Source organism: Rhinopithecus roxellana, chromosome 16 (assembly GCF_007565055.1).
Source record: "Rhinopithecus roxellana isolate Shanxi Qingling chromosome 16, ASM756505v1, whole genome shotgun sequence".
Lineage (NCBI taxonomy): Eukaryota > Metazoa > Chordata > Mammalia > Primates > Cercopithecidae > Rhinopithecus > Rhinopithecus roxellana.
The window spans coordinates 21,985,479-22,012,537 of NC_044564.1; the positions used below are offsets into that span (position 1 = coordinate 21,985,479).

Below are 27,059 nucleotides of genomic sequence, written 5' to 3' on the forward strand. Positions count from 1 at the left end.
CTAACTCCAGCCAGATGGACCTGAGACTTGCACTTTGTGGGGCTGGAGATCTGGGAGGCTTCCTGGAAGAAGTGGCCTTGGAGCTGGGCCAGGCAGCAGAGGCGATGCTAAACAAAGATGCAGAGGTGGCCTTTGCCACAGTAGCCCAAAGCCCTGGGCTCGGCACTGTCAAGAAGTGCCTCTGATAGGGCAGCTCCACGGGTGCCCAGAGCCCCAAGGGGAGGGTGCTGTCCCTGTCCTCCAGGCTACGCTGTCTCTCTACTCCCCCACCGGCCCCTGAGGAGGAGGAGGCTGCGTGGCGCTGATGGATATGCCGGGACCAGGCGGCTGCGGCCCACTGTCACCAGGCTTTCCCTCTGCATGCCGGAACCTGACACCCTGACCACTGAGGCATAAAAAACAGAGAATTGGAAGCCTCAACCTGTCAGGCTGGGAGTGGCCCCCAGAGAGGCCCAAGGAGGAGCACGAGCGTGTGTGTGTGTGTGTGTGTGTGTGTGGACACGCTCTGCCTGTGGTTGTGAGGTGCAGGGGAAGCCAGCTAGACCTAGGGAGCGGGAGCGGCTGGACCCTCAGTCCTGCTTCATTATTCCTGCCCCACCTGGCAGAGCCCCAGGGCCCATCTCTAGGCTTGGGTTGTAGGGGAGAGAGCAGGCTCTTGGCTCTTGGTCCCGGGTTCTGGCTGGCCCCTTCCGGAATCTCTCACCCTTCGGCCCTTTGCAAGCATCCTTGTAGGGGATGGTGGAGGCAGGCTTGGGCTGAAGGTGGGCTTATGGGGCTATGTAAGTCCTGTCACATCCAGCAGGGAAGGGCTCCCATGCTCTGTACCCACAGTAGCCAGCTTTCCATGCCCTGTTCCAGGGCCTCTACTGAATACACTCTGCTGGGTACTGGGCACCTGGCAATGAGTTCAGGCTGAAGTCTACTCTCTGGGAGCCCCTAGCCATGGGGGAAGGACAGACAGGCCCTACCGGCTATAAGACCAAGGCAGCAAGGTGGTAAGGGACACAATTGTGAACTCTCCTCCTAGTGACCTAGCCAGTAGTAAAGAGGCTCTCCTGGAACCGGCACCCAGAGCCCAGGGAAGTGCCAGAGGCAGGCATCACTGCTCCAGGAGCACCTGGCCAGAGTGAACCATGCTCAAGTGCCACCTGCCCCACAATGCTCTTCACACCCTGGCACACCTCACAGTTCCTGCCCAAGCAGGCCCACAGCTGCCAACAGCTGCCCCTCCCCAGTGCCCAAAAGGCCCCAACCACTCCCTCTTCTGTGCTCCCCTGGCCCTTTGGCTTGTCGTTTCATTTCACCACAGTCATTTCAGTACAGTTCTGTCTGCCTCCTCCAGGCAGAGGGCCTGGAGGCCCTCTGGAACCTGGTTGCCCGTGGCTGGAGGTCTGACAAAGCTGCCATTTAGGGCTCAGCTGGTGCCCACCCTCTACCCAAGTCTCATCTTCCTGACAAGACTGAGGCCCCAGGGACAGCCACCCCTGCCTTCACAGCACAGAGGGCCAGGCTAGGGTTGAGGTTACCTTTGGGTTCTCTGTCCAGAGCCACTCAGGAGCAGGTGGGGGGTAGAACTGAGCCCATCCTGAGGTCCTGGATTGGCTTCACTCGGGAGTGAGAACCAAGCAGTCTGCAGCCTTGAAGTTAGCAAGGCGTATCAAGACCATTTTGTGAGACGACCTGAGCATCAGCCTTCTCATATGTAAAATGGGCCAATGGCCCCAAGGAACGTCTGGCAAATGGGGCCATGGAACAACATGGGAGTTCCATGGTACACATGTGAGAGTCTGCTGTTCACTCCCACTGATAAGGAGGGGAAATACAGACAATGCCAGTGACAGCTGCCCACTCCATAAGGATGTGGACCCGACTTGCTTTTGTTAGTTACAAAAGTTCCTGAAGTTCATAGAAGAGGCAAATGGCATTGGTAACCGGGCTGGCTGGGACCCAGAGCCTTTTCTGAACTGGATTTGACGTTTGCTTCCTGTTTCTCTCTCCACTTACCATACACAGGGAGTGAGTTTTCCGGGAGTCCCTATAGCCACCCTCAGTATTCCTCGTACAACGACTCCTGGAGGTTCCCCAACCCGGGGCTGCTTGGTGAGTACTGGCAGAGGCCCTGCGGGGCCCCTGGGCCATCGGCTACCCCATCCAGGCCTCCTCATTGGCCTGGGTCCCTCGACATCCTGAGGTCTGGTCACTGAGGTGGGTGGGTAGCTTGCCCAGACACATGGAGTATAGTGGGGGCCTTAGGGTAGTAAACACTGCTGTAGCCCTGCCCATGCCCTCCTCCCTCCCCCAGATGTTTTGGTGGGTTAGGAAAAATGGCACAGAAGGGAAACAGAGGGAAAAAGGGGCATTGAAGGAGAAAGAGGAAGGTAGGAAAAGTAGTGCCTACCTGTGAGTAACTTGTATTTCTTAAGAATCATGAAATATTCAGGCGAGAACTCTCTAAATAAGTGTCAGTAAAGATACCAACTTTGAATTGATTGGTAGTGGCTGCCTGGAGACTATCTTGATAAAGGCCCTGATGCCCAGTGATTGATTAGTGATATCTGCATGGACATCACCTGAGCTGGCTCCGTTGGAACCTGGTTGCCCGTGGCTAGAGGTCTGACAAAGCATGCCATTTAGAGCTCAGCTGGTGCCCACCCTCTGCCCAAGCCTTGGATTGGCAGATTGTCCGTGACTGGTGGCAGTCTTATCTGTGAACGTCATCAAGATTTGGGCCACTGCAAAGACCATGCAAGTCTAACTTGGCCTTCAGAAGGCCAAGAGGAGCCTTCTGTTTTGTTGGAATGAGCTTACATGAAACCAGCTAATAAGTGCCAGTTGGAGCTAAAGGTTCTGGGACATGAAGTAGAGGCATGGGCTCAAAGATATCACTCACCATCTGGGAGGTAGAGCTGGCCAATCAGCCTGCAGGCAGCAACATGGAACCCTCCCCCAGCAGTCAGCTAAGAATTTTCCACTTACAGCAGTGAAAGGTCAGACATGGAAGGGCCCTCTGAGACCACCCAGGTTTATCTGTCCAACTTAACAAGGCATCCTTAAGGAAGAACCTTTTAATTCCCTGGATCCTTAATTATTTTAGGACTGAGAAACGGGCTTCATCAGAAAAGCCATAACCTGGTGTCTTCAAACTCAAGTTGCCAAGCCATAGGTCTGTGAAAAAGGCCATGTAATCTCAGCCTTGACTCCTTCCCACACCTGATTTGATGATTAGGACAGACACACAGTATGGAAAGCACTTCTCTCTTGCTACTACCATTCCATGCACTTGGGGCCTTTGGCTGTCTAAAGGATTTTGATGTGTCATGGATGACTTGGGGATTCAATAAGAAACAATCCCCATTAGTGCTGCGGGTCCCTGGGGAAGGAGATTTCAAGCCTTGCAGAAGACTCCTAGCTTCTTATTATCTGTGGTCTCCAAGAGGGGCAGAATCTGCAGATTGATCTCTTCTCAGACTCCTTTTTTGGTTTTGGTCAAAATCATTTCTAAGTATCGAACCAAGATATCCACTTACCTAATGTTTTTTTCTTAAGTGAACTATTTGAGTTGACCCAGACGTCAGTCTCAGGAAACGGGAGGCATGAGCTGGCTGTGAGCTCCCAGAACCAGTGTCTTCAAGCAGGGGTGGGGGTAGGGAGATGAGTCTTGAGGCCCAAACGTGGGAGTCCTTCCCAGGAAATCTGCCTCAGGCAGAGCCCTGATCCCAGTCCTCTGGGAGACCCCAGGGGATATGGCACATAGGAGACCTGAACACTGGCCTGTGGGAGGGGTTCGTTCTGATGGAGAGGTGACCCCAAGGAGGCCATGGTGACCCAGGGCTGCCACTCATGACTGTGCATTACCCAAGGGGACAAGTGGGAGCTGAACCCCAGCCCATGCATGGCACAAAACCCTGAGCCCTGGCATGGGGCTGTACCTGCTCAAAAGGGACACCTTTTTCTCATTTATACAAGGAGTCCTAGAGGTTGATAGTGCCTGTCATTTATTTGCCTGGGAATTCAGGAAACATAAATTAGCAGAAACAGCTCGGGCACGTGTGGCAAAGGCTTGGTGTAGGAGGTAGGGCAATCTGTGGAGTGAAGGCCACGCTGGGGAGTTTGGACCTGACTGTGTAGGTCAGAGGGGATAGGGAGGGGAGGGTGGGACTAGACCACATCCGAGGCTTTTGCTACTCAAGCTGGAGTGAAATCTAGTTCACAGCTCCAATTGTTAGGCTTGGGCTGTGTGCCTGTTGTGGAAAAGATGCACACTCTGTCCCAGGGAGCTCACAGGCTGTGGGTGGGAGCCTCAGGCAGGGGTGTCTGTGCTGGGAAGTGCTCGGTACCTTTAGGGGGCCCAGAGACAGCGTGGAGAGGAGGAAGAGGAAGCAAAACTCCATTCATCTACATAAGCACTTGCTAATTGTACCAGGCACCCAAAACTCTTTCCACGTGGGCTATCTGATTTCATCCCCTCAGCAACCCTACAGAGCACATATGATTATCTCTATTATACGGAAGAGGACAATGAGGCTCAGAAAGGTGAACTAATTCACCTGAGGTCACACAGCATTCGGGTGGCAGAGGAGGATTTAAATTCAGGTCACCCTGACACCAGAGCCTATTTCTGGAACCAGTGTGTGATGTTGTACTCTACTCTCCCTGGCTAATTCGCAGTTTGAACAACACCAAAGCCAGGAAAAGAGTCCTCACCCCTCTGTAGAAACAGGCCTTGGGAGTCCTGAGTCCTGAATACTCAGACCTGTGTGTGAGTGATGAGAGTGGGTCTGGTCCAGCTTTGAAAGCAGGTTACTGTCTGTATCTGTCAGACTTTCAGTTGCAAACAACAGAATCCACTCTGACTGGCTTAAGTAGAAAAAGAATTAGTTAAGGGATATTTGGGACTTCTAGAATCTCCAGGAGGACGAAAAAGAGGTAGGCATGGGACACAGCTAGGATAACACCAACCACACAACCAGTGTTGCACTAGCATCAGCAGCCCTGCTGCCAGCCGGCACCCACCCTGCAGCTCCACTCTGCTGTAACTTTACCCAAGGTGCTCGGGACTAGGCACCAGAAGCTCTGTCCTGCCCCCAGCCAAAGCTGGATGCCTTTGCCAGCCACTCCCAACAGATGGAGTCCCCCAGCCCACTGCTTCAAGTGACTCCCTTCTCAATCAAGGTCATATACAAGAAAGTCTAATTGGCAGAGCCCATGTAACACTCCTGTGCCCTAGCAGCAAGGGAAGCTGGGAGGATGGGTTCTGACTTCTGGCTCAAAGAAGCAGGCCTCCTACTGCAGAATCTCTGCAAACACGGGAAGAGCACACACGATATTGGGCAGCAACAAACATGAGAAATGGTCCCTGCGCTGCCCAACTCTATATAACCTGGATGAGCCTAGGCAGGTCTGGGCCTCAGTTGCCTCGGATGTAAATTGAGGATAGTCATCCCTGCAGCCTCATTCCAACAGGAGCTGCACACATGCTCTCTTGAGATGTGCAGGGCAGAGGAAGCAGTGATCCCAGCTTCCTGAAGATGGGTGAGATTGCTGGCTCCCCAACCCACAGCTTTGCAAATAGCTCCAGGCCCGTTCACCTCTCCTGGCTGCCCTGCCCCATAGTGTCTTTGGCATGGCGTGAGAGAATGCCCCAGGGCAGGGAGACCTACAGGGATTATTCGTGACATCTGGGGAGGGCACCAGGGCATGGAAACCTGTCCAGAAGTCCCTTGGTGCTCCTGCTACATTGGTGGGCTGTGGAACAGGTGAGACTCTAAACACACGCACACACACACAGACACACACGCACGCACTCACACACATATGCACACACACAGATACATGCTGACACACTCATACACATGCACACACACACACACAGACCCACGCTCACACATTCATACACTCAGACACATGCTCACACACACTTATACACTCACACACGCACACACACAGACATGCAGACTACACACACACACACATGCACACATAGACATGCTCACACACTCATACACTCACACACACATTCACACACAACACAGACATGCTCACACACTCATACACACACACATGCACACACACATACACACACTCATGCACACACACATACATGCACACACATGCACACATGCACCCACGTGCACACAGACACACACACTCTCATGCACACACATATATGCACACATGCACACACGCACACAGACACACACAGACACACTCAGAAACACACTCATACACTCTCACACAGTGCACAGACATGCTCACACACTCATACACAGACACATGCACACGCTCATGCACACACACATATATGCGCACACATGCACACACAGACGCACTCATACACATACACACTCAGACACACACTCATACACTCACGCACACAGACATGCTCACACATCCATGCACACACAGACACACGCTCACACACACTCATACACTAATGCATGCACACACACGCACACACAGACACGCTCCCACTGCACTCGCACACAGACAGGCTCACACACTCATACACTCACACATGCACGCACTCACATGTGCACACCCACATACACTCACACAAACGCACACACGCACATGCACAAACAAGCACACACACGCTCACACACTCATACACACACATGCACACACACACGCACACACATGCACATACACACACAGACACGCTCACATCCCCACTCCCACTGGCACACACCCTTGCACGTGCTGCCAACACCTCGGTCACCCTGGCTGAAGCCGCCTTCCCAGGAACGGCCAAGGTGAGGATCAGCGATGCCAGGGGATGAAGCAGAAGGACTGGGGTGCTTTGACTTCTCGGGATAATGTCCCTCAGCCAGGGCAGCTGTGACTCAGCATCCCACTGGGGCCCCAGGCTGGCAAGGGGGCTGCGGTCCTGGTCTCGGTAGGAAGAAAGGCCAGACGAGGTCAATTAGGATTAGAATAGGAGCGCCTGTGGCGGCTGTAAAGGGATTAGAGAGAAAGCAGAGCCGAGAATGACTGTGTCAAGCAGTAAATTGATGATAATGTGAATTAGAGAGGAAAAATGACAGAAGAAAGGACAAGTTTATTCTGGATGGAGGTCTAATGGGCGCCAGGAAGACAGAGTGCTTTGTGAGGTGATGTTTTCATTTTTCACGGTAAGTGCAAGCGCTCACGCGGAAGCCCGCTGGAGGTCTAGCCTGGCTTTGGGAGGCAGTGGGTCAGACTCCCGGGTGAGAGGTGGCCGGGGTCGAGCACTTGGAGGGTCAAGCCAGGGATCCTCCAAGGAGAATACTCTACTTCCGTTTCCTGTCCTTTGGGGCCCGTGTGTAGGGCAGCCCTGTGATTGCCCTGCCTTTGTGCCATGCCCCTCTCGTGCACGCATACCCTCTCATGCACTCACGCCCGCCTTCCTCTGGAATCACCTGCAGGCAGGACGAAGGGCAGGCACTGCAGACACTCCATGGGTGGCTGTCCCCATCCCACAGAAGAGAGAACAGAGGAAGGCTGACAGGGGTCTCTGAGTCAGGACTGCAGCCAGGGAGGTGACAGAAGAGGCGGCAGAAGAAAACCCATCTCAGGGAATACTTAGGCATGGGGCTGGTGTTTTTGCCATCTGGAACAGCACAGCAAGGTACTAGCTCCTCCACTGCCATACTGCCTCCCTGCGGGGATGGGCAGGGAGCAGTACATTGGCTCATTAGGGCTGAATGGGGAGGAGAAGTGGTGCATGCCAAAGTGTCACCCCTAATCCCACCCTCTTGATTACATATTAGCTGTATGACCTTGGGCAAGTCACTTAACCTCTCTGTGCCTCAGTCTCCTCAATGGTAAAATGGGAACAATAATCATTCCTACCTGATGGGAAACTAAGAGTTAATGGATATAAGCTGCGTAGAAAAGTAACCATCCTCAGGGCTCCTTCACAACCTTACCTCATGGTGCCCTTGCAGTTATCCCCTTGTCGCCCCCTCTTACAGATGAAAAAACTGAGGCCCGGGGGTGAAGTCACTTGTTCAAGGTCTGCTAGCCAAGAAGTGGTGGAATGTGACTGGCAGACTCCAGGACTCAGCCCCCAGTTATGGTACAGGTTGACTCTCCCTAATCCAAAATGCTTGGAACCGGAAGCATGTCAGATTTTTCCAGATTTTGAAATATTTGCATTGTACCAGCTGAGCTCCCAAATCAAAAAAATCTGAAATCCAAAATGCTCCAACAAGCATTTCCCTTGAGCATCATGTCAATGCTCAGAAAGTTTCCGATTTTGGAACCTTTCAGATTTCAGATGTTTGGATGTGGGATGCACAGCCTGCCTCTGGGAGAAGTGCCAGGATTTGGTTTGGAATTGGGTGAGAGTGCAGAATAAATATGAGCCACCTCACGTGGCGAGTGAAGAAGCTTGCCAGTCATATCCCAGCAGGTGTGCAGTCTGTGGCAGGCTGATGGGGCCCTAGCCGCTGCCCACTTGCATAAACCTGTTTCTGTATAGATGTGTAGGCCTTGAATTATATTGTAGTGGAAAGAGCCTCAAACTGGAGCTAACAACCCAAACCCCCAGCCAGGCCCTGTGCTGAGAGTCTGTGGCTTCGGGCATGTGACCCAGGTTTGTTGAACCTTAGTTCTCCCACCTGTAAAAGGAGGACATTGGCCTAGAGGCTCAACTTCTGTGGTTCTGAGAATCTGCTGGTCGCCCTGGGCCCTCCCAGTCCCCCTCATCCCTGAGAGGGAACTTTAGCAGAGCAGGGCTTCTAGAGGCCTTGGCCAAAGGGTGCAGTCAAAGAAAGCAGCTGGAGGCAATGGGAGGAGCCCAGCGTCTGCCCGAGTGCCCTCACTCTGCTTTCCTGAGGTCACAAAAGGGGCCTGCACCCCACCCTGTCTCACACATGCTCCCCAGAGTCTCCATGTCCTCCAAGCCCCACCTCCTCCAGAAAGCCAACTTGCTAGAACCATCTTGCACTCTCCAGAGCTTCTTTCTGACCCTGGATCCCCTTCCCACTCTGAATATTAACCTGTGTCAGGCTGGCGTTTGCCCCATTATTGCCCAGCCCTGCCCCCCGCAGGGTCAGGAAATGAGTGGTGAATGAATGAGTGAATGAATGAATGGGCAAGGGGTGTCTTCACTATTGTTTGCTCACTCAGCGAAGTTGGTTTGTTTACACATCCAATCCAGCCAAGCAGGTGCCACATACAGCTCCAGGCTGGAACTGGGGACAGACTCCCAAGAAGAGCAGAACCCAGCTTCTGCCTTTTGGGGGCCCTCCATCCAGGGATGGGGGAAGTGCAGAAAGAAGTAATCATAGCATAGGGACAGACTACAGGGGATTGTGAGCTCATGGCAGGAGGCTTCCCAGAGGAGGAGACAGGGCTCTGAGATTTGAAAGAGGCATAGAAGTTTAACAGGCGGCAAAAGGGGGTGAGGGTGCAGGCCAAGAGTTCCAGGCAGGAAGTACATTGTGGAGAAAGCCCCAGAGGCAGGAGAGTATGCTAGCATGAGCTAAACTGTGCCTATCCCATAGGTTTAAATGAGATAATACCTGCACAGGCCCTAGCAGGGCCAGGCACAGAGGATGTGCTCATCTGTTCGCATTATGTATATTCGAGACAGCTGCAAGGAGTTTCGTCCAGCTTAAGCATGATATATGAGTGTGGGCAGGAGGGGCCTTCCCTGAGGGAAATGAGTTCAGAGATGCTGGCTGGGGATAGATCATAGAGTACCTGCAGGCCAAACAAAAGGAATGCTTTTCATGTTTTTATCTTCTAGGTCAGGGGTTGGCAAATGATTTCTGTAAAGAGCAAGAGAGTAAATATCTTAGGCTTTGCAGGCCATAGTGTCTCTGTTGCAACTACCCAACTCTGTCATAATAGCAGTAAAGCAGTAATGGGCAATGCCTAAATGCATAGGCCAGACTGTGTTCCAGTAAAATGTTATTCCCTAAAATGGGCAGCTGGGAGGATTGGACCCACGGGCCCCAGGCTCCCCACCCCAGCACTAGATGGTGAGGAGCCTCAAAATCTTGTGAGCAGATTGTGGCCCTGGTGGGACTTGCCATTTGGGGAACAGACTGGGACAGAGATCTTGGTGAGAGAGGATGGTGGCCTGGGCTGGGTGAGTGGAAGAAAGGACAGAAGTGGAGGAGACTGGTGGAAAGGGGACTCCAGATCTGACCTCAGTGCTCTCTCTCGTCTCTTCCAGGGTCCCCCTACTATTATAGCGCTGCCGCCCGAGGAGCCGCCCCCCCTGCAGCCGCCACTGCCTATGACCGTCACTGACCCTTGGAGCCGGGCGGGCACCAAACACTGATGGCACATATCATTGAGGGTGACAGCTGCCCAGCCCTCCTGAAGATAGCCAGATGAGCCCATGAGACCGTCCCCCAGCATCCCCCGCTTGCCTGAAGTTCCCCTCCTCCCCTCTTCCTCCAGGGACTCTGGGGCCCTATGGTGGGGCTGTTGGACTTCTGGATGCTTGTCCATTTCTAAAAGCCAATCTATGAGCTTCTCCCAATGGCCATTGGGTCTCTGCAAACAAACAGATTGTTCTGCAAATCACCGCAGCCCCAGCCTAGCCTGCCGGTCCCCCAGCTCTCTATCTATCCATCGTAACCACCCCAGCCTGGGAAGAAGAGCTTGCTTTCGTTGCTTCAGCAGCACCCATGTAAATACGTTCTTGCTTTTCTGTGGGCCAGAAGGTCCGACTGAGAAGACTGCTCCACCCACGATGCATCTTGCACTCTTGGTGCGTCGCCGGACATCTTAGACCTGTGGCAGAGCATCCTCTCTGCCCTGGGTGACCCTGGCAGGTGGGCTCGGAGCTGTCCTCGAGACTGAGGATGCCGCCCTTGGGTTCCAGCCTCCTGCTCATCCCTCCTTCTTTAGTATCTTCACAAGGAGTCTCACTGGGCTGGTTGTGCTGCAGGCTCCCCCGAGGCCTCTCTCCAAGAGGAGCACACTTTGGGGAGATGTCCTGGCTTCCTGCCTCCATTTCTCTGGGACTGATGCAGTACGAGCAGCTCTTTTCCAGATCAAAGAACTCAAAGAAAACTGTCTGGGAGATTCCTCAGCTACTGTTCTGAAGCGGAATGTCATCCGAGGTATTGATTACATTGTGGACTTTGAATGTGAGGGCTGGATGGGATGCAGGAGATCATCTGATCCCAGCCAAGGAGGGGCCTGAGGCTCTCCCTACTCCCTCAGCCCCTGGAACTGTGTTTTCTGAGGCATGCCCAGGTTCAGGTCACTTTGGACACCTGTCGCGGATACTTCACCCACCCTCCAGGACCCCAGCAAGTGGATTCTGGGCAAGCCTGTTCCGGTGATGTAGACAATAATTAACACAGAGGACTTTCCCCCACACCCAGATCACAAACAGCCTACAGCCAGAACTTCTGAGCATGCTTTCGGGGCAGACCCTCCCCACCTTCGTGGAGCTTAGCAGGCAGCTGGGCATGGAGGTGCTGGGGCTGGGGCAGATGGCTAATTTCGCACAATGCATGCCCACCTGTTGATCTAAGGGGCCACGATGGTCAGGGCCATGGCCAAGGGCCACAGGAACTTGGAGAGGGAGCTTGGAGAACTCACTGTGGGCTAGGGTGGTCAGAGGAAGCCAGCCGGGAAGATCTGGGGGACAGAGGAAGGCTTCCTGGAGGAGGGGCAGGAAAACACTGAGGAGTTGCTGTGTGACCTGGGAGTGATTTTTGACATGTGGATGCCAGGTGCCACCATCTCTTTACCTGGGGCCTTAATTCCTTGCATAGTCTCTCTTGTCAACTCAGAATAGCCAGGTAGAGCCCTTGTCCAAACCTGGGCTGAATGACAGTGATAAGAGGGGGATTGGTCTTCTTAGGTGACAGTGTCCCCCATATCTGCATGTCACCAGGATGGCAGAGAGCCTGAGCAGAGAGAGGCTGGACTTGGGATCAGCAGGCCAGGCAGGTCTTGTCCTGGTCCTGGCCACGTGTCTTGGCTGTGGAACCCCAGACAAAACCCTGCACCTCTTTGAGCGTTGGCTGCCTCGGTGCAGCAGGGTCACCTGTAGGGCCACCCTACAGCTCTTTCCTTCCCCTCCTCTCTCCAGGGAGCTGGGCTGTGACAGGATCATCTGGGGCAGGCCCTCCACTTCCAAGCAAGCAGATGGGGGTGGGCCCCTGAGGCCCACTAATATTTGGACCAAGTGGGAAACCAGAACACCTGGAGGGTGGGAATCAGAAGAGCCTAGAGAAAGACCTAGCCTAACTTCCCTTGTGGGAAACTGAGGCCCAGCTTGGGGAAGGCCAGGACCACGCAGGGAGACAAAGCAGACTTCCTCTGGCCCCCACTAAGTATTTTGTTCCCTAAATCTCCCACAGGGTGGTGGAACAGAAGAGAAAACTAAGGCTCAGCAAGGTGGAGTCCTCAAGCAGTGACTGGCAGGGGTGGGGCTGGGACTCGGGCTCCTGACTCCCAATCCATGGTGTTCCCCATCACCCTGGTCTATCCACATCTCCTATTCCTGAGATTTGACAGTAAGAGCAGTGAGAGATGGTTCTGGGCCCCAGGCCCTAGACACTCAGTCTGTAAGAACTGCCAAGGAAGCCTGGTCACCTAGGCCAGGGATGGAGCCCAGCGAGCTCACAGCAGGCACACCCACCCCCGCCCTCACCCAGAACCTGCGGGCCAGAGAAGGGAGGTAGCTGGGGCCAAAGCCCGCCTCCAGGAGCCAGGGTGGGCTGGCTGCAGCCTCCACCTGTCAGGTAAGGTGGAGAAGGTATGTTATCTGGCACCTCTCTCCCTGCCTCCCTCCATTTAGCAGGAAGTGGTGGGGTCAGGGGTCTTCAGTATAGGCTTCTTGAGCCTCTGCCCCCTGTCACCCTTCTCTTGGAATGATGTGTACCCACATCTTTGGATCCTGCCATCCTTGTGGTTCCAGGCTGTTGGGAGGAGGTCAGCCTCCCCTGAACCAGCTGCCTGAGGCATGCAGCATCCTTCCTCGGCAAAGCCCACCTGGCCCACAGCGGCCCCCTCTCCCCATCCTGTTCCTCTTCTTGCCCTGTAATGTGCTCCCCCCATATGTTTTCTCTCTCACCTGAGGCTTTGCTGGTCCTCAGATTGGTTTTGTATTTGTGAGACAACCACTGGATTCCTGGGCTGCCAGGCAGAAGCACAAGCGCACACGGATGCACACGGATGTTCTCACACACACACACGCCCGCTCTCACCAATTCACAACGCCCTCGCAGTCCGGCGGAGCTGCCCAGGAGCTTGGTGAGGATGGCTCCAAAGGACACAAGCTATTGAGGAAATGCCAGAGAATTCTGAATGGAAAAACACAAGTCCGGGGCCTCACCAGCATCGTGGCAGAAGGCCTGGGGCATTTCTCCATGGGCCTTCTGCCCTGTGTTCCCGCTCTGACTTTTGGAAAAGGACATTGTGGATTTTATGAAAATTTTCATATCATTAATCTAGCTCCAACCTAGAAAAATTTGATGGTATATCAAACCCAACATCCCTTTCCCAAGGCACCTTAGTTGAGGCTAGCCCTTCCATAACTGACATTGTACGGTGCTTTGCAATCCTTGACCACACTGTGGGGCAACGAGCATGATGCCCACTTTATAGACAGGGAAATTGACATTTGGGGCTCACATGGCAAGATAGAGGCAATGTGAATTCTCCGATCTCCAGGCCCCATTCTCTCTCCACCTAGTTGTGCTCCCGTCACAGGAGTGTATGGCTTAAAGACACTCCCCCACCCCCATTCCCTAGAAATCCCCCAGACTCCCAATAAGGCAAGAAAGAACAGGGACCCAGAGGCTGGCCTGTCCTAGGGGCCTGGAGGTTGGTGGCTTTGTTTCCTATGAACATTGAAACCTGCGGAGTCTTTGACCAAATCCACAACAGCGCTTCTGAGGTTTCATCCAGACTGTTCCCCAGCGGTCCCTGAGGCTCAGAAGGTATCAGAGCCAATTCAAGGCCACACCATAATCCCTGACCAGGCCTGGACATGGGTCCAGCCCTGACTGCAGGGGTCCAGGTGCCAGGGTCATGTGCTGTCCCCCACTTCCCTTTCTTTGCCTTCCCACTTTGGAACAGGCTCCAGGCCTGGCTGTGACAGTATGCAGGAGTGCCCAAGCCAGGGCCGCCAGAATGTCCACAGCCCCTGGAAATACAGATCACAATCTCAAGTCCCGTGAATGAACTGCTTCCTGGGTGAATTGGGTGGTGTAACCTTGCCACTCGGGCAGGGCACCAGCCAGTATGGTGCAGTGGTGCCTGAGATGCCCAGAAGAGTGCCTGCCCCCCTGAGTGGCATTCAAGTATGAAAACTTGTAAAATGTTCTGTCGGCCTAAAGAAAAATGTCAATGGGCCAAATTTGACCCACTGGCCACCAGCCTGTGAGCCCCAATGCCTGTCAATTGCCCCCTTTCTTATTCACCTCCTGTCCTTTGTTGCAGATTTGGAGGAGATGGGAGCCCAGAGAGGTGAGAGATGCGCTTCAGGGTGTCCAGCAAGGCAGGGGCAGAAACGGGCACGCCCAGAGCCTGCCACTCTCCCAGGCCTTATCTTGGGCTCTTGCAAACCTTGCGCTTTGAAGGTGGAATTAGGTAGAAGGTCAGAGGCACTGGGGACGGGATTGGGGAGCTGCTGAGTTTTCAGGGGAGGTCAGTGCTGCTTGGGCGCCTTTCACATGTTCAGGGAAGAGACTCAGATGTGGCCACAGGGCACAGAGGGGTGAAATCCATTCACCAGAAGTCACACCCCAGAATGACTGTCCAGCCTTGGCAGCCAGTGGCTCCAGCCACCCCCTCCTCATGACATTCAGCCAGGATTGAGCTCCAAGCCAGGGAAGCAAATCTTAAAAACCAACCAAGCACCCTGACACAGCCCTAGGAACACAATGAGTCTGAGATACAGCTTCCTGGGAGGGTGAAACCAACTTCTGCCCCTGGCCAGGCCAGGCCCAGGCAGGCGTGGTTGGATCCCACAGGGCGCCGAGCTAGACCAGCTCCACGGTGGCCCCACTACGAGGCCAGTTCTGCAGGCTTGGCCTTGTCACCCATTGAGAGGCTGCTCTGATGGTTCCCAGCCACACACCAGCTCTCCTGGGGAAGCTATTTCTTTTGTTCTTTTGGCCTCGGAGAGATCCGAGGCAAGTACATTTCTTAAAAGGTAATAAAATGCATTATTGGAAAGTTGAACAGTCAGGCCACGACTCTTAGCCCACAGCGTGCCCCACCTCCCAGCAGCCCCTTCAGTCCCTTGCCCCTGTTGTCCCCTGTTGCCCCAAACCTCAGGGTTCCCTCTTGCATATTCATGGGGGAACCACAGTGCTGATGTGTACTTCCCCACTGTCAGCTCTGCTGCACCTCGTGTGGCGCCAGGTCCCGATGGGCCTCGTAGAGGCCAGGCCGTGAGCCCCTTGCCTGCCTGCTCCCCTGATGAGGCAACAGCTTCTCTGAAATGAGCTGCCGCCCAGGAGCAGGCAGGCACCAGTCTGTCTTTCCTTTTCTGGTAATTCCTCAGCACTGAGGCTCCATTCTTGGGCACCCCAGGATTGAAGGGGACCTCAGAATCATGTCACTGCCATTCTAGAGTTTCTATCCAAGGGGTCCCCTTTAGCTCATCTCCAAGACGGGTAAATGCAGCCACCATTCAGAAAGCCCAGAAATTCTTCTTCCCACATCTTAGACCCCTGAGCAACACAAGGAGAAAATGCATCTGCTTACATATTAATATCTACTGATGGACAATCAGAGAAGCCTCAAAGGAGTCGTCTCAGGTAGGGTACTTGGCCTGTGGCAGGAGAGACAGAGGCACAAACCCATCCACCCATCAGCTTCAGGTGGCTGATCGGGGCCCAGGGACGGAAGCAGGTAAAACAGCAGGTGGGGGTGACTTGGCAGTCATGCACCCCACCCCTCCCCAACTCTGAGGCCTGGCAGGAGGAAGTCACGCCAGGAGGAGGCCACACCAGCCTCACCTGCCTTGACTCCCACCCCCTGCCCCGCGATCCTGTGGCTATGGCTGCTGGTTGCTCGTGTCCCCAAAATCACCATGCCTGTGGCCACGTCCCTCATCTTCTCCAAAAACATCATTAAGAACAAGTGATTTTGGATGATGGATTTTTGATTTACAAATGGTGCATTTCCCTTGGAGTGGAACAGAGAGGAAACCATTGAATGGCACCCTTCTTTTCAAGCATGAATACATTTTAATGAAACTATTTTATTGTATTTGAGGAAATGGAGAGTTGAACATTCCAACCAATCAATAGCCAATTAATTGCTATAAAGCTAAAAAGAAAATAAATAAATCTTGAGTCTATTTTAAACATTTAAACACTGCAAAAAGTTTAGAGCCTCAGAATCTGGCCTTCCCCCCTATAATGTGCACGAGCACGTAAATACACACACACACACACACACACACACACACACACACTCCCCTACACCTCAGACATACTCGAAACTCAAACAGCACTGAGTCTCCCCGTGCCAATTCTTGCCTGCTCTCCTCGACTTTGGTCAGAGAAGGTGAGCAGACCCGGCAGCAGCCTGTCCTGGGGCTCAGGAAGAGGCAGGCCCATACCCTGGCCCCAAGCCCCCAGCACAGCAGAGGGTGGCAGGCAGTGAGGGCCTGGTGTTACCTGGGCCCCACTTCTCAGCCCCAGCTACTGGGACTCCAAGGTTGGGGTGAGGATGGAGTTTTGGCCCTGGGTTTGCCCTGACTCCTGCTGGAAGACGCTGCCCTGGTTTTTCACCCTCTAGTGGCCTTGGACATTGCATATTTGTAGAAATGCAGATTACGTTGCAAATGGAAACCTTTGCCAGGAAAACACATGGATTTTGCTTTTTATTCTTTGAGACATTTGACTTTGTCCTAGGGACTGACCTTTCAGCATCAAAGAAATACATATCTACTGTCTCCGCCAAAGTTTGTGATGCCTGCATAGACGCTTACTTGTAAAAAAAAAAAAAAATACAAAAAAAATACAAAAAAAAACCCCAACAAGAACCACGATTGAATTGCCTTTGAAAGTGGGAGATGATCTGTCTCCAACGGATTGAAAAAAAAAATGCTTCTTAAAAAATGTGTATGTTTTGTATTCTTTTTTTCTAGTAGAAAATAACTGACTTGAAATATTGGTGGTTTTTTTCTTAGTGATGTGTGTTGCTTTTGTGTGTAATAATATTTGAATGTAATTACAGCAGTGCCAATTTGCCAAAGATGTTGGACATATTTTTCTTTTTTGGGGAGGAGGGCAGGGCTAGGGGTGGGACTTGGGAGAAAACAGGGGTGGGGCTTTGGTTTAATTTTTTTTTACTTTTTTTTCTCGTCAAACCTGAGATTTGTGGCTTCCTTTTAAGTTAAATGGTTGACTGCAACACCTTTATTTTAGATTAGTTGGAGAAACATGCAATAAGATTGGCGTAGTTTCAATATCTGTGTGTCTTTTCATGAGTGGCTGTTACTTGTGAAGAATTGATTTTATGTAACCTTTATGTGAGATAATTATTTGTAAATATTTGCCATAATTTTATTGGTTCCTAAAATAAAAGTAATTTTTTAAGTTCAGAGAAAGATTTTGATCTTGTTTGTTTTTACTAGTTTGAGGATGATCTTTGACAACTTTGACTGTCCCCTAAGGGGTTGTGGGGCATTTGATGGCTGTCCTGATTCAATCGGGGTCAAAACAAATCCATGCATGAAGAATGTGTTGCAGAATTGGGCTGTGCTCTGGGCAGGGGCAGCAGGCACTGAATCCACCCTTGAATGTCCCCAGGTTTGGCAGGTGGAGTCATGGGTGAGCCTCCACTCTGGATTTGACTCCTAACTGTTATTTAATGTCAACCTCAGTTCCCAAATGGTCAGTAATTCCTACCTCGTTCATTCATTCAGCACACAGTGATTGAGCATCTGTTCTGTCCTCAGCACTGGGGACACAGAGGTGAACAGGGCCAACAAGGACTCTGCTACCAGTGGCACAATCATCGCTCACTGCAACCTTGAACTCACAGGTTCAAGCCACCCTCTTGCTTCAGCCTCTCAAGTAGCTGGGACTACAGGCGTTCACCAGCAAGCCCAGCTCGTTTTTTAAATAATTTTCTCCTTACTTACAAACTAACAATATTATCAGCTAATTTTTAAAAACTTTTTGTAGAAACAGGGTCTCACTATGTTGCCCAGGCTGATTTCAAACTCCTGACCTTAAGCCTTCGTCCTGCATCAGCACCTACAAAGTGCTGGAATTACAGGCATGAGCCACCGCCCCCATCCCATACGTGCTTTTCACTTTGATCCTGTCGAGCCTCCTGGAACCCAAAATGCCTGGATCCAGACAGAACTTAGAAGCCATTCACACCAGGAGACCTCGCCTTTGGGATCCAAAGCCACAGGCCATATCCAGTCAGACCTCAGAGAGCAAGAGTCCACAATCCTTCTGTGCTGTCCTTAAGCCTTTGGAACTGAGCATTTCAGGTGCAAAGGAGCCCAGAGGTGGCTTTTCATCATGGGGTAGGGCAGCTGCAGACTTGAGCCCTGCCCCTGCCGGGCGATGTCAGTGTGCAAGGGCAGGCAGGGACCGCTGCGCCCGCTGGCACAGTGTGTGCAACTCCGTAATTGCCAGAGATGGAGTGGGTGAGTGACCGCGTGGGGGCTGTGGACAGCAGCTCATTCATATTTAATAAAGCAGCTGCACGGCCTCCATTCATTTCTGCAATGGATGGTGGCGAAGGTGATTCCTGAGGGAGAGAGAGTGAGCCATGGCAGAGTGCTGGCCTGGCTCCTCCCTTCTCAATGCTCCTGACTTACAGCACAGACTTCAAAGAGAAGTAGGCGTGTTTTTTTAACTGAAATCGGACCCCAAACCTATGAACTGGTGAGGCAGGGCAGGCGCTTGGTTTCCTGACACTGTGGCTCTTGTCCCTGGTTTTCTGGGGACAGAAGCCTCAGGCCTGCCCTCCCGAGAAACAGGGCACCAGTCTCTGCAGTAAGCAGGGCATGTGCAGCCCCCACATGACAGCAGAATGGAGGCAGTGGCAAGGCCTTCGGGTATGAAGGTGGAAGTACCAACCCTGACAGCCGCAGGCAGCCGCAGGCAGCCCTTCCGCACTCAGGGACAGTGAAAGAGGAGCAAGAGAGAAGACTGGGATCTGCCCTGGGAGGTGGTCCTCAAACTCCCCTGGGAGCCAGGCCCCATTCTGGGTGCTGGGGACAGAAGAAACCCCTGGGGGAGTGAGACTGCTGCAGGGCAGAAAGATCAAACCTCCCACAAGCCATGCCTGGGAGTCTCAGCTCCAGGTTTTGATGGTCAGTTTGCTGATGTAAGCAGTCTCTTAACTTCTAGAAGACTTGATTTCTTCATCTGTGTAATGGGTAAAAACCTGATAACGTTTACCTCAAGGGTGTTATGAAAAACAAGTGTTATACATTGTGTGAAAGTTTTTCCAATTGACAAGTGGGAGTTTTGCCAGGATGTCTTCTCCACTGTAAGGAAGTCAAAATTTTCCCCAAGGTCAAACTCTAGTCAGAACCTCCTCTGTGCTGGGTGCAGGAGGAGGGTAGAATACAGAAATGAACCAAACAGGAGCCTGCTGTCTGGGGGCAGGTGATGTGTGTATTTTAATTCTAGGCATCACATGGCCAGTATCACCTACAGCTGGAGCAGGCGGGGAGGTGTGGTCTCAGGAGGGGTGCCATTCAGTTGTGGGAGGGGTAGTCAGAGAAGGCTTCCTGGAAGAGATGGCTTTTGAGCTGAGCTGTGAAGGGTGGGCAGAATTTCAACAGGAAATTTTAGAGAGGGCAGGAAGGGAAGGCATTCCAGGCACAGGTAACTGTGTGAACAAAGCCCCACAGGTGGGAAAATGAGTGTGCTGGGAGGAGATACTGAACCATTTACCTCTGAGTTAACCAGGCACTGTGGCCTTTTTCCCAAGCCTACCTTCTGTGGGTGACACCAGATCAAAGGTAAGGGGTAGCCTGGGTTCAGGATCAAAGGTGAGGGCTAGCCTGGGCTCATGTCATTTCCTAGCAGATGGGTTGCTCAAGGAGAGGAGGTGGCAAATGCGAGCAGAGGCTGACGTCTTCCTTAGGAGGCAGCGAAGGGGAGTGTGTTTCAGATGGGGGTGGGGGCAGATGGATTTCCAGCCCCGCAGATCCCATAGCTGCGGAGCCTCTTGGCCAGCTGTGTGGTGCTATGGGGAAGGGGACCCTTCTGGTGGACTGAGCACTGCTGTGGCCTCCTCAGCACACTGCCTCAATAGCTGTCTCTGGGAGGGACGCCTGGCCTGCAAAGCCCCGCAAGAGGAGGCTATCACTGGGAGGCCCGCTCTGCAGCAGACACAGATGCTATGACTTTAGACCACTGGGGCCATTAGCACCCCAAGTGATCTTAGTGATTTATTTGATTTATCTACATGTCCTGATTTTTCTTTAGTGCACATGCATTACACACAATTTGAAGATCACTTTTAAAAGCTGGCGTTGCTCTCCTTGCTCGGTCTTCCCAGCAGATAGTGATGGGGACCTCTGCAAACTCCACTACAGACCAGCTCTGAGGACATTTAGCAAAGAACCTGCCTGTGTGAGTCTGTTAGGGTGCATAGCACAGGAACACACACTGGGTGGCCGAAACAACAATTTATTTTCTCGAAATTCTGGGGCTAGAAGTTCAAGATGAAGGTGTCAGGCAGGGTTGGTTACTTCTCAGCCTTCCCTCTGTGTCTTCACACCCTCTTCCTTCTGGATGTTTCTGTGCCTAATCTCTTCTTACACAGGCATCAGTCGCCCTGGATTAGGGCCCACCCTAAAGACCTCATTTTAACTTCATTACCTCTCAAAGACCCAGTCTCCAAAGACAGTCACATTCTAAGATACTGAGAGTTAGGACTTCAACATATAAATGTGGGGGTGACACAGTTTAGTCCATAACGCCATCTGAGAAATAAGAGACCCCCAGATCCCGAAAGCGATCAGTTGGGATCTGCTCTTCGCCCATCAATCCTACCTCTGCCCGTGCTATGTCACCTCTACCCAGAGACATCTGCCCCTGTTTGTCCAAAGCCAGAGGCTTCTGCCCCGCAGATCTGAACTCCCAAATGTGGCCCCCAGGAAGATCCTCCTCATACCTTCCATCCAGAGAAATTCCTAGTGGAGCCAAAGTTTCTTTAAAAAGTTTTAAATTAAAATGAATGGGGTTATAGATGAATATATTTCAAACTTCTATATGAAATATGACTTTATAAGCTTAAAAAGATGGAAAAGTCTCAAAGGACAAGATTAAAATATTTAATCTTGTCATTTGCTTTTTTTGGTTTTATGTATCCAAAAACATTTAACAAAATACAAAGATGAAGTCGGAAGAACAAACCTAAGAAATATGAAAAGGTATAATGCATTTAATACATGACAAATGTGCATGCAATTTTATAAAAAATCCTATCACCCTCAATAGAGACATGGGTAAAGGTATCCACAGGACACTCGTAAATGAACACAATGTTCAATCCAATAGTGAAAACACAATTCAACTTCACAAAAATCATTTTTTAAAAATACCTAATGCTGGCAAGAGTGAGAAGAAGTGAATACCCCTCTATCCGGCCACTGAGCTCTTACAATATGAGGCCAAGGCTGCTGTTACTGTCTAACCCCCGCTGGATAGGGTGGCTCATGCCTGTGATCCCAGCTATTCAGGAGGCTAAGATGAGTGGATTGCTTGAGGCCAGGAGTTTCAGATCAGCCAGGGCAACATAGCAAGACCCTATCTCTAAAACAAACAAATCTCTAGGCCTAGGTGCTGGCCCCAGGGTACCTGGAGGTGCTGGGACTTGAAAGCATTGGAGTGGGGATCCTACAGGGGGCCTGACCACCCCCAGTGCTGTGGTTTTTCCCTGGGGTTGGCTGCCTGCAGTCACAGGATGACATTTACAGCCCAGGTCAGGTAGGAAACATGGCGTTTCAAGCCCAGGGGTGTCATCTGGAAGGGCATGCAAGCAGCAGAGGTTCCCACATTATCCACAAACATGTGTAAATATCCCGACGGCGCATAATGCAACCAAGAAAATCACTTCCCGTTGTTTCCCCTTCAGTGATATTTTCTGCTTGGCTGAGTTTGCTTAGCACACTGGAAAGGCCAACTCATCAGTTCTTGTTGTTAATCAAGAGCAGTAATTGTCCGAGTTCAAAGCCTCCTGACTTAGACTCTGCTGAATAGGATAACAAGTTTCAAAAATGCTAAGTAGTAGTTTCTATAAATGGGCTTTTTTAATAGGGAAGGCTCCTGAAGAGGGTTTGGAAAGAAAACCTTTCTGTGAATTGGAATTAAAACATTGTGCAGACTTTATAGAGCATGGCAAATAAACTCCTAAAACTCCCAGAAGCTCTTAAAGCATGGACAATGTGGATGCAGACTCATTTTCTCATTCACAGTGCAAATTTGTGTATTGGTTAAGGCAATATCAACTGATGTAAGAAACATATCCCATAACTTCAATGTCTTAACACAATAAAAATCCATTTCTCACTCACATGTCAGCCTTGTGAGACCCCAGGGAGAGGACCCACATAAATCATACCCCATGTTAAATGTAGCATTTCTGGTAGGCAGGCAGCCTTCCACAAAGTGACTCAGGGATCCAGCCTCCTTTCTTGTTTTAACTCTGCTGTCTTCAACCTTATGGCTTCCAAGTTTACCTTGTTTGTCTGCATCAGGCCTGCAAAAAAGGAGAGCATGGAGATCAGCCACTGGGTAGTGTTCATGGGCAGGGATGAAGTGGTAGACATCATTTCCATTCACATTCTAGTGTCCAGAACCCAGTCCTGTGGCCCTACCCAACTGCAAGGAGGCTGAGAAATGCAGTCTAGTTCTGTGCTGAGGAAGAAGAGGACGTGGGTCTGTGGGACAGCTAGCCAAGCAATATTTTCATGACGCTCATGAATTCAAGAACTTCAGCCCCAGCTTTGCTCAGTTCCTTTCTACCAACTCTGGGGCAGTGGAAGGCAAAATAAGCTGATGAAAAGAATAGCATGCGTGTGCCTGGCCCAGCTCAGCCCCCTGCTCCTCACCTTTGTCCTGCTCTCGCGTGAACTCACGCTGACCCCAGGCTTGGAGAACAAGCACATTCCTGGCCTGGAAGAACTGAAGGGAGTCCCAGGGCTTGTCATCAGCAGTCCTGTTCTTGGTCTACTCTGATCTTCTGCCTTGCTTCTAAACATAGGACTATTTGGGTTGAGTTGTGAGCAAGAATGTCAATGAGCATTTACTGAGCACCAACTATAACAATCTACCGGGCAATGATGCTTAGTGAAATTTTTCCCATTGTCCCGGAATTGCACAGCCAAGACCAAAGCTAAAAACTGAAATTTCGTGGAGCCTCTAATAGTTGGGTCCAGTCACCTCCTGCAGTGTGGGGAGCTGACAATTCAGAGAATGAACTTGACCACTCAATAACACCTTCTACTCACCCCACCACCACCATCACCACACACGTAAAGACTGAGAGAGGAAAAGATGGTTAGCTTGAGGAAGATGCAAGCTGACCATCTTCCTCTGCTTGGCCAACAGATTTAGTGACCTGCCCTTACATTTCCTGAAACAGGGGAAAGGAGAATGGGTAAAGATATGCATGCACCTTGTGAGCTGTAGGATGCCATTGATAAGAGCCACCCTCCCCCTGCCTAGCAGGAACCCCACCCCAAAAGCCTCTTCCTGGACCGGGAACATCTGGAAGCTGCGCAGTGGATGGTCTTTGATGAGGGTTGGGAGAAGGAACAGAGCCAAATCTCCCACCATCCAGGACCTGCCTGCAGGGGCCAAAGAGGGAGGCACATGGGATTACCAAATGAGAATAAAGACAACACATCCTGCAGATGCCATGGAAGCCCCAATCAGCTGAGTTTAAGCTAATCAAGAGGGAAACGGTCCTGAGTGGGCCTGACCTCATCAGACGATCTCTTTAAAAGAAGGTCCAGTAGTCAGAGACACAGATGCCCTCCCTTTGGCCTTGAAGCAGAGGGTCCGGCTGTGGAGAGGGCCCCACAGCAGGGATTGGCGGGCAGCCCCCTAGGAGTTGAGGGCTTTGGCTGTCTAACAGCAAGGACCCAAGTTCTGTCAACACCCAGGGAATGTGGAAGAAGACCCCAGCCTCAAGTGAGATGACAGCCCTGCAAGACCCCAGGGAGAGGACCCATATAAGTCATATCCCAACTCCTACCCCACAGAAACTGAAATAATCAATGCATGTTGTCTTAAGCCACTGGGTTTCTAGTAACTTGTTATGGAGCAGCAGAAAACCAATGCAGTTTCTCCACAGGCTGCCAGAGCCACAGCAAGGGCCGGTCGGCCCTGGGTGATGGCAGAGAACTCTGACTTCGGATTATGTTTGAGATGAAATTTCAAAAAGAATAGGACAGAATGTTAAATACCAAAACGAAACTGTTCTAATAACTGAAAGTTATTCAAATGTTCTGGAATCTGACCAAGAAGTCAATAAAGGTGCCATCACCCTACCAGAAACGCAAGAAGGAGGATAGTGCCATGTAGCACAGCTGGAGGGGGGAGGGGTGGAAATTAACTCATGTCATATACACTCCAAAGAATTATGACCCCTTTATAAATGGATTTAATACGCAGGATCTCACTTACTCCTTACAATAACACTATGAGGTACTGACAATTATTACGATCCTCACTTTTATGGATGGAGAGACTCAGGCTGAAAAGCCCAGCTATCTCACCCCAGGTCACACAGCTGGTAAGCCGTGGCCAAGACTTGAAGCCAGGCCGTGTGTGGCCCTAGGTGGGGTGCCCCCAAGAATCACTGCTGCCCATTCAGCCCACGAACTCCCAGCACCGGGCCCTGCAGCAAGTAGTGAAGACTCGGTGGAGATGGGAGGGCATTTTCTTACCCTTCACAAGAAAGGCACTGGCTGGTGTCACCTCCAGGCAGAGTCTCCAGGGCCCTTCTCCTACCGCGTCTCACCTCGGCAGCTCTGATGAGGCTGGAAGTCAAATCCAGGAGAAACTAAAATTCCAGTAAAAATCACGGATCAACTGGAATGACTTGGAACTGCTGTCAGCATCTGCATTTTAGAATGAATTGCCGGCTGTCTTCTCCTTCTTTCGGCCAGTAAACACTCCTGGATCTCTGCTCTGTGCCAGGGTCTCAGCTAGGCACAGGGACCCCAGGGACAAAGAGGAACAGGCGTGGTCCCTGCCCTCAGGGAGTGCCCCATGTGGTGGGGTGGGAGAGCAAATCCATAGCCGTACAGCAGATCTGTGAGTCTATGAGCAGCATCTTAGGAGGTAGACGCTGTGGGTCTGGCAGGAATGACAGACTCTAGTGGACCGCACAGGAACAGGGGCGTGTCGCCGGTAACCAGCACCTTTCCAGAGCAGGTGGATGTGCTCTCACCACAGTCCCACAGTCCTGCAAGGAGCATCTGTATGTTCCCCAGATGAGGAAATGGGTTCAGATCAAGCTGTCTGGGAAGGAGGTGAGCACCCCGTCACCGAGAAGCCCAAGCCAGAGAAGCCAGAGCTGGATGTCCACTTGGCAATACCAGAAAGTCTCTTCTGATAGAGACTGGACTGGGGGCCTCTATGTGTACAGTGGGTTTTCGTTTTGGTGTTTTTAAAAAAAGATCACACACACAGTTAAAAAATTCAAACATGGGCTGGGTGTGGTGGCTCATGCCTGTAATCCCAGCACTTTGGGAGGCCAGGGCAGGTAGATCACAAAGTCAGGAGTTCGAGACCAGCCTGGCCAACGTAGTGAAACCCCATCTCTACTAAAAATAAAAAAAAAAAAAATAGCTGGGTGTGGTGGTGGGCACCTGTAATCCCAGCTACTCGGGAGGCTGATGCAGGAGAATCACTTGAACCCAGGAGGTGGAGGTTGCAGTGAGCCAAGGTCATACCATTGCACTCCAGCCTGGGTGACAGTGTGAGACTGTGTCTCAAAAAAAAACAGAAAAAAAAATTCAAACAGAACAAAAAAAGTAGGCAGTGGGTCTCACTTCCACTCCAACCCTGAGGCTCCCAGGTCTCTTTCCCTTGACTCCAGTCTCTGTGTATTCTTCCAGAGATAATTTATGCATATGTTATATATGCATATATGTAGAGAGATATATTGTGGGTATGTGTGTATATACACATATCTCTTTATTTAAAATATTCTCAGAGTCTCGTTTCTTTGTCAAATTTCATTTTGAGGAAGTCCAATTTTTTCTTGGCAAAGCTCGAAAGAATAGTATTTTTTTTCAAACCCATGTTAAATATTTATTTTACTGCCTCTAGTAGTCAGAATTAGATCAGCTATGAATGACTGAAAAATCCATAAAGCAATGGCTAAGACAAGACAGATTATCTTGTCTCCCATTCAGAGTCTGGAGGCCAGCAATCCATGGCTGATACAGCAACTCGGCTGAGGAGGCCCATAGGGACCAGGCTCAGTCATCTGTGGCCCTCCTGTGGCTATGCCTCTCAGCCCCAAGGCCCAAGATGGCAGCATCAGGATTCCAGACATCAGGACAGAGGAGACAAAGGAAAGAGAACCTGCTGTCTCGCAAGTAAGGTTCCAGGAGGCTGGCACCTGGCACTTCTGCGTGTATGCCATGGACCAGAAGCGAATCCCGAGGCCACATCTGTCAGCAAGGAAGGCTGGGGAAGGTGATCTCTATTCTGAGTGGCCCTGTTTGTCCAGCTACAAGTTTTACTATTCCAGGAAAAGGAGAGACTGGATATTGGATTGTGATTACCGGTTTCTGTTCTATCTGCATTGCCCAGTTGGTCAGAGTAAAGACACATTCCTTCATTTATTCAACCAATTGTTATCGAATAAATGTTGAATTAAAGGGAGATGGCAGAAGGAGGAACTTGTGTGGAGATAACAGAGGACCCAGATGTGCTTCAAAAATTCATAAGGGACCAGCTAAGACCACCAGCCTCGAGCCCTAGAGAGAACTGTTATCACATTGCCTGTTTACTCTCATACCTATATCAGAAGGCCCTCACCCAGGACTCGGTCTTTCCATCTGAGCAATGGGGCCGGAGACATGAGTTTGAACCACATGATTTCCAGTCCTTCCATCTCAAAATCTCAATGAGTGT

At 51.3% G+C, this 27,059-nt stretch overlaps 1 protein-coding gene across 5 annotated transcripts in view; it reads left to right on the plus strand.

Annotated features, from left to right (window-relative positions):
* Positions 1-17,524, plus strand: part of PAX5 (paired box 5) — a 199,846-nt gene extending 182,322 nt beyond the window's left edge. For all 5 annotated transcript variants that reach the window (XM_010369966.2, XM_030919315.1, XM_030919312.1 and 2 more), the window contains 2 exons: positions 2,014-2,100; positions 10,166-17,524. In XM_010369966.2, coding sequence (XP_010368268.1) covers positions 2,014-2,100; positions 10,166-10,242 — 164 coding nt within the window. In that variant the 3' untranslated portion in view covers positions 10,243-17,524. The remainder of the gene's footprint in view (positions 1-2,013; positions 2,101-10,165) is intronic.
* Positions 17,525-27,059: the final 9,535 nt, after the last annotated feature.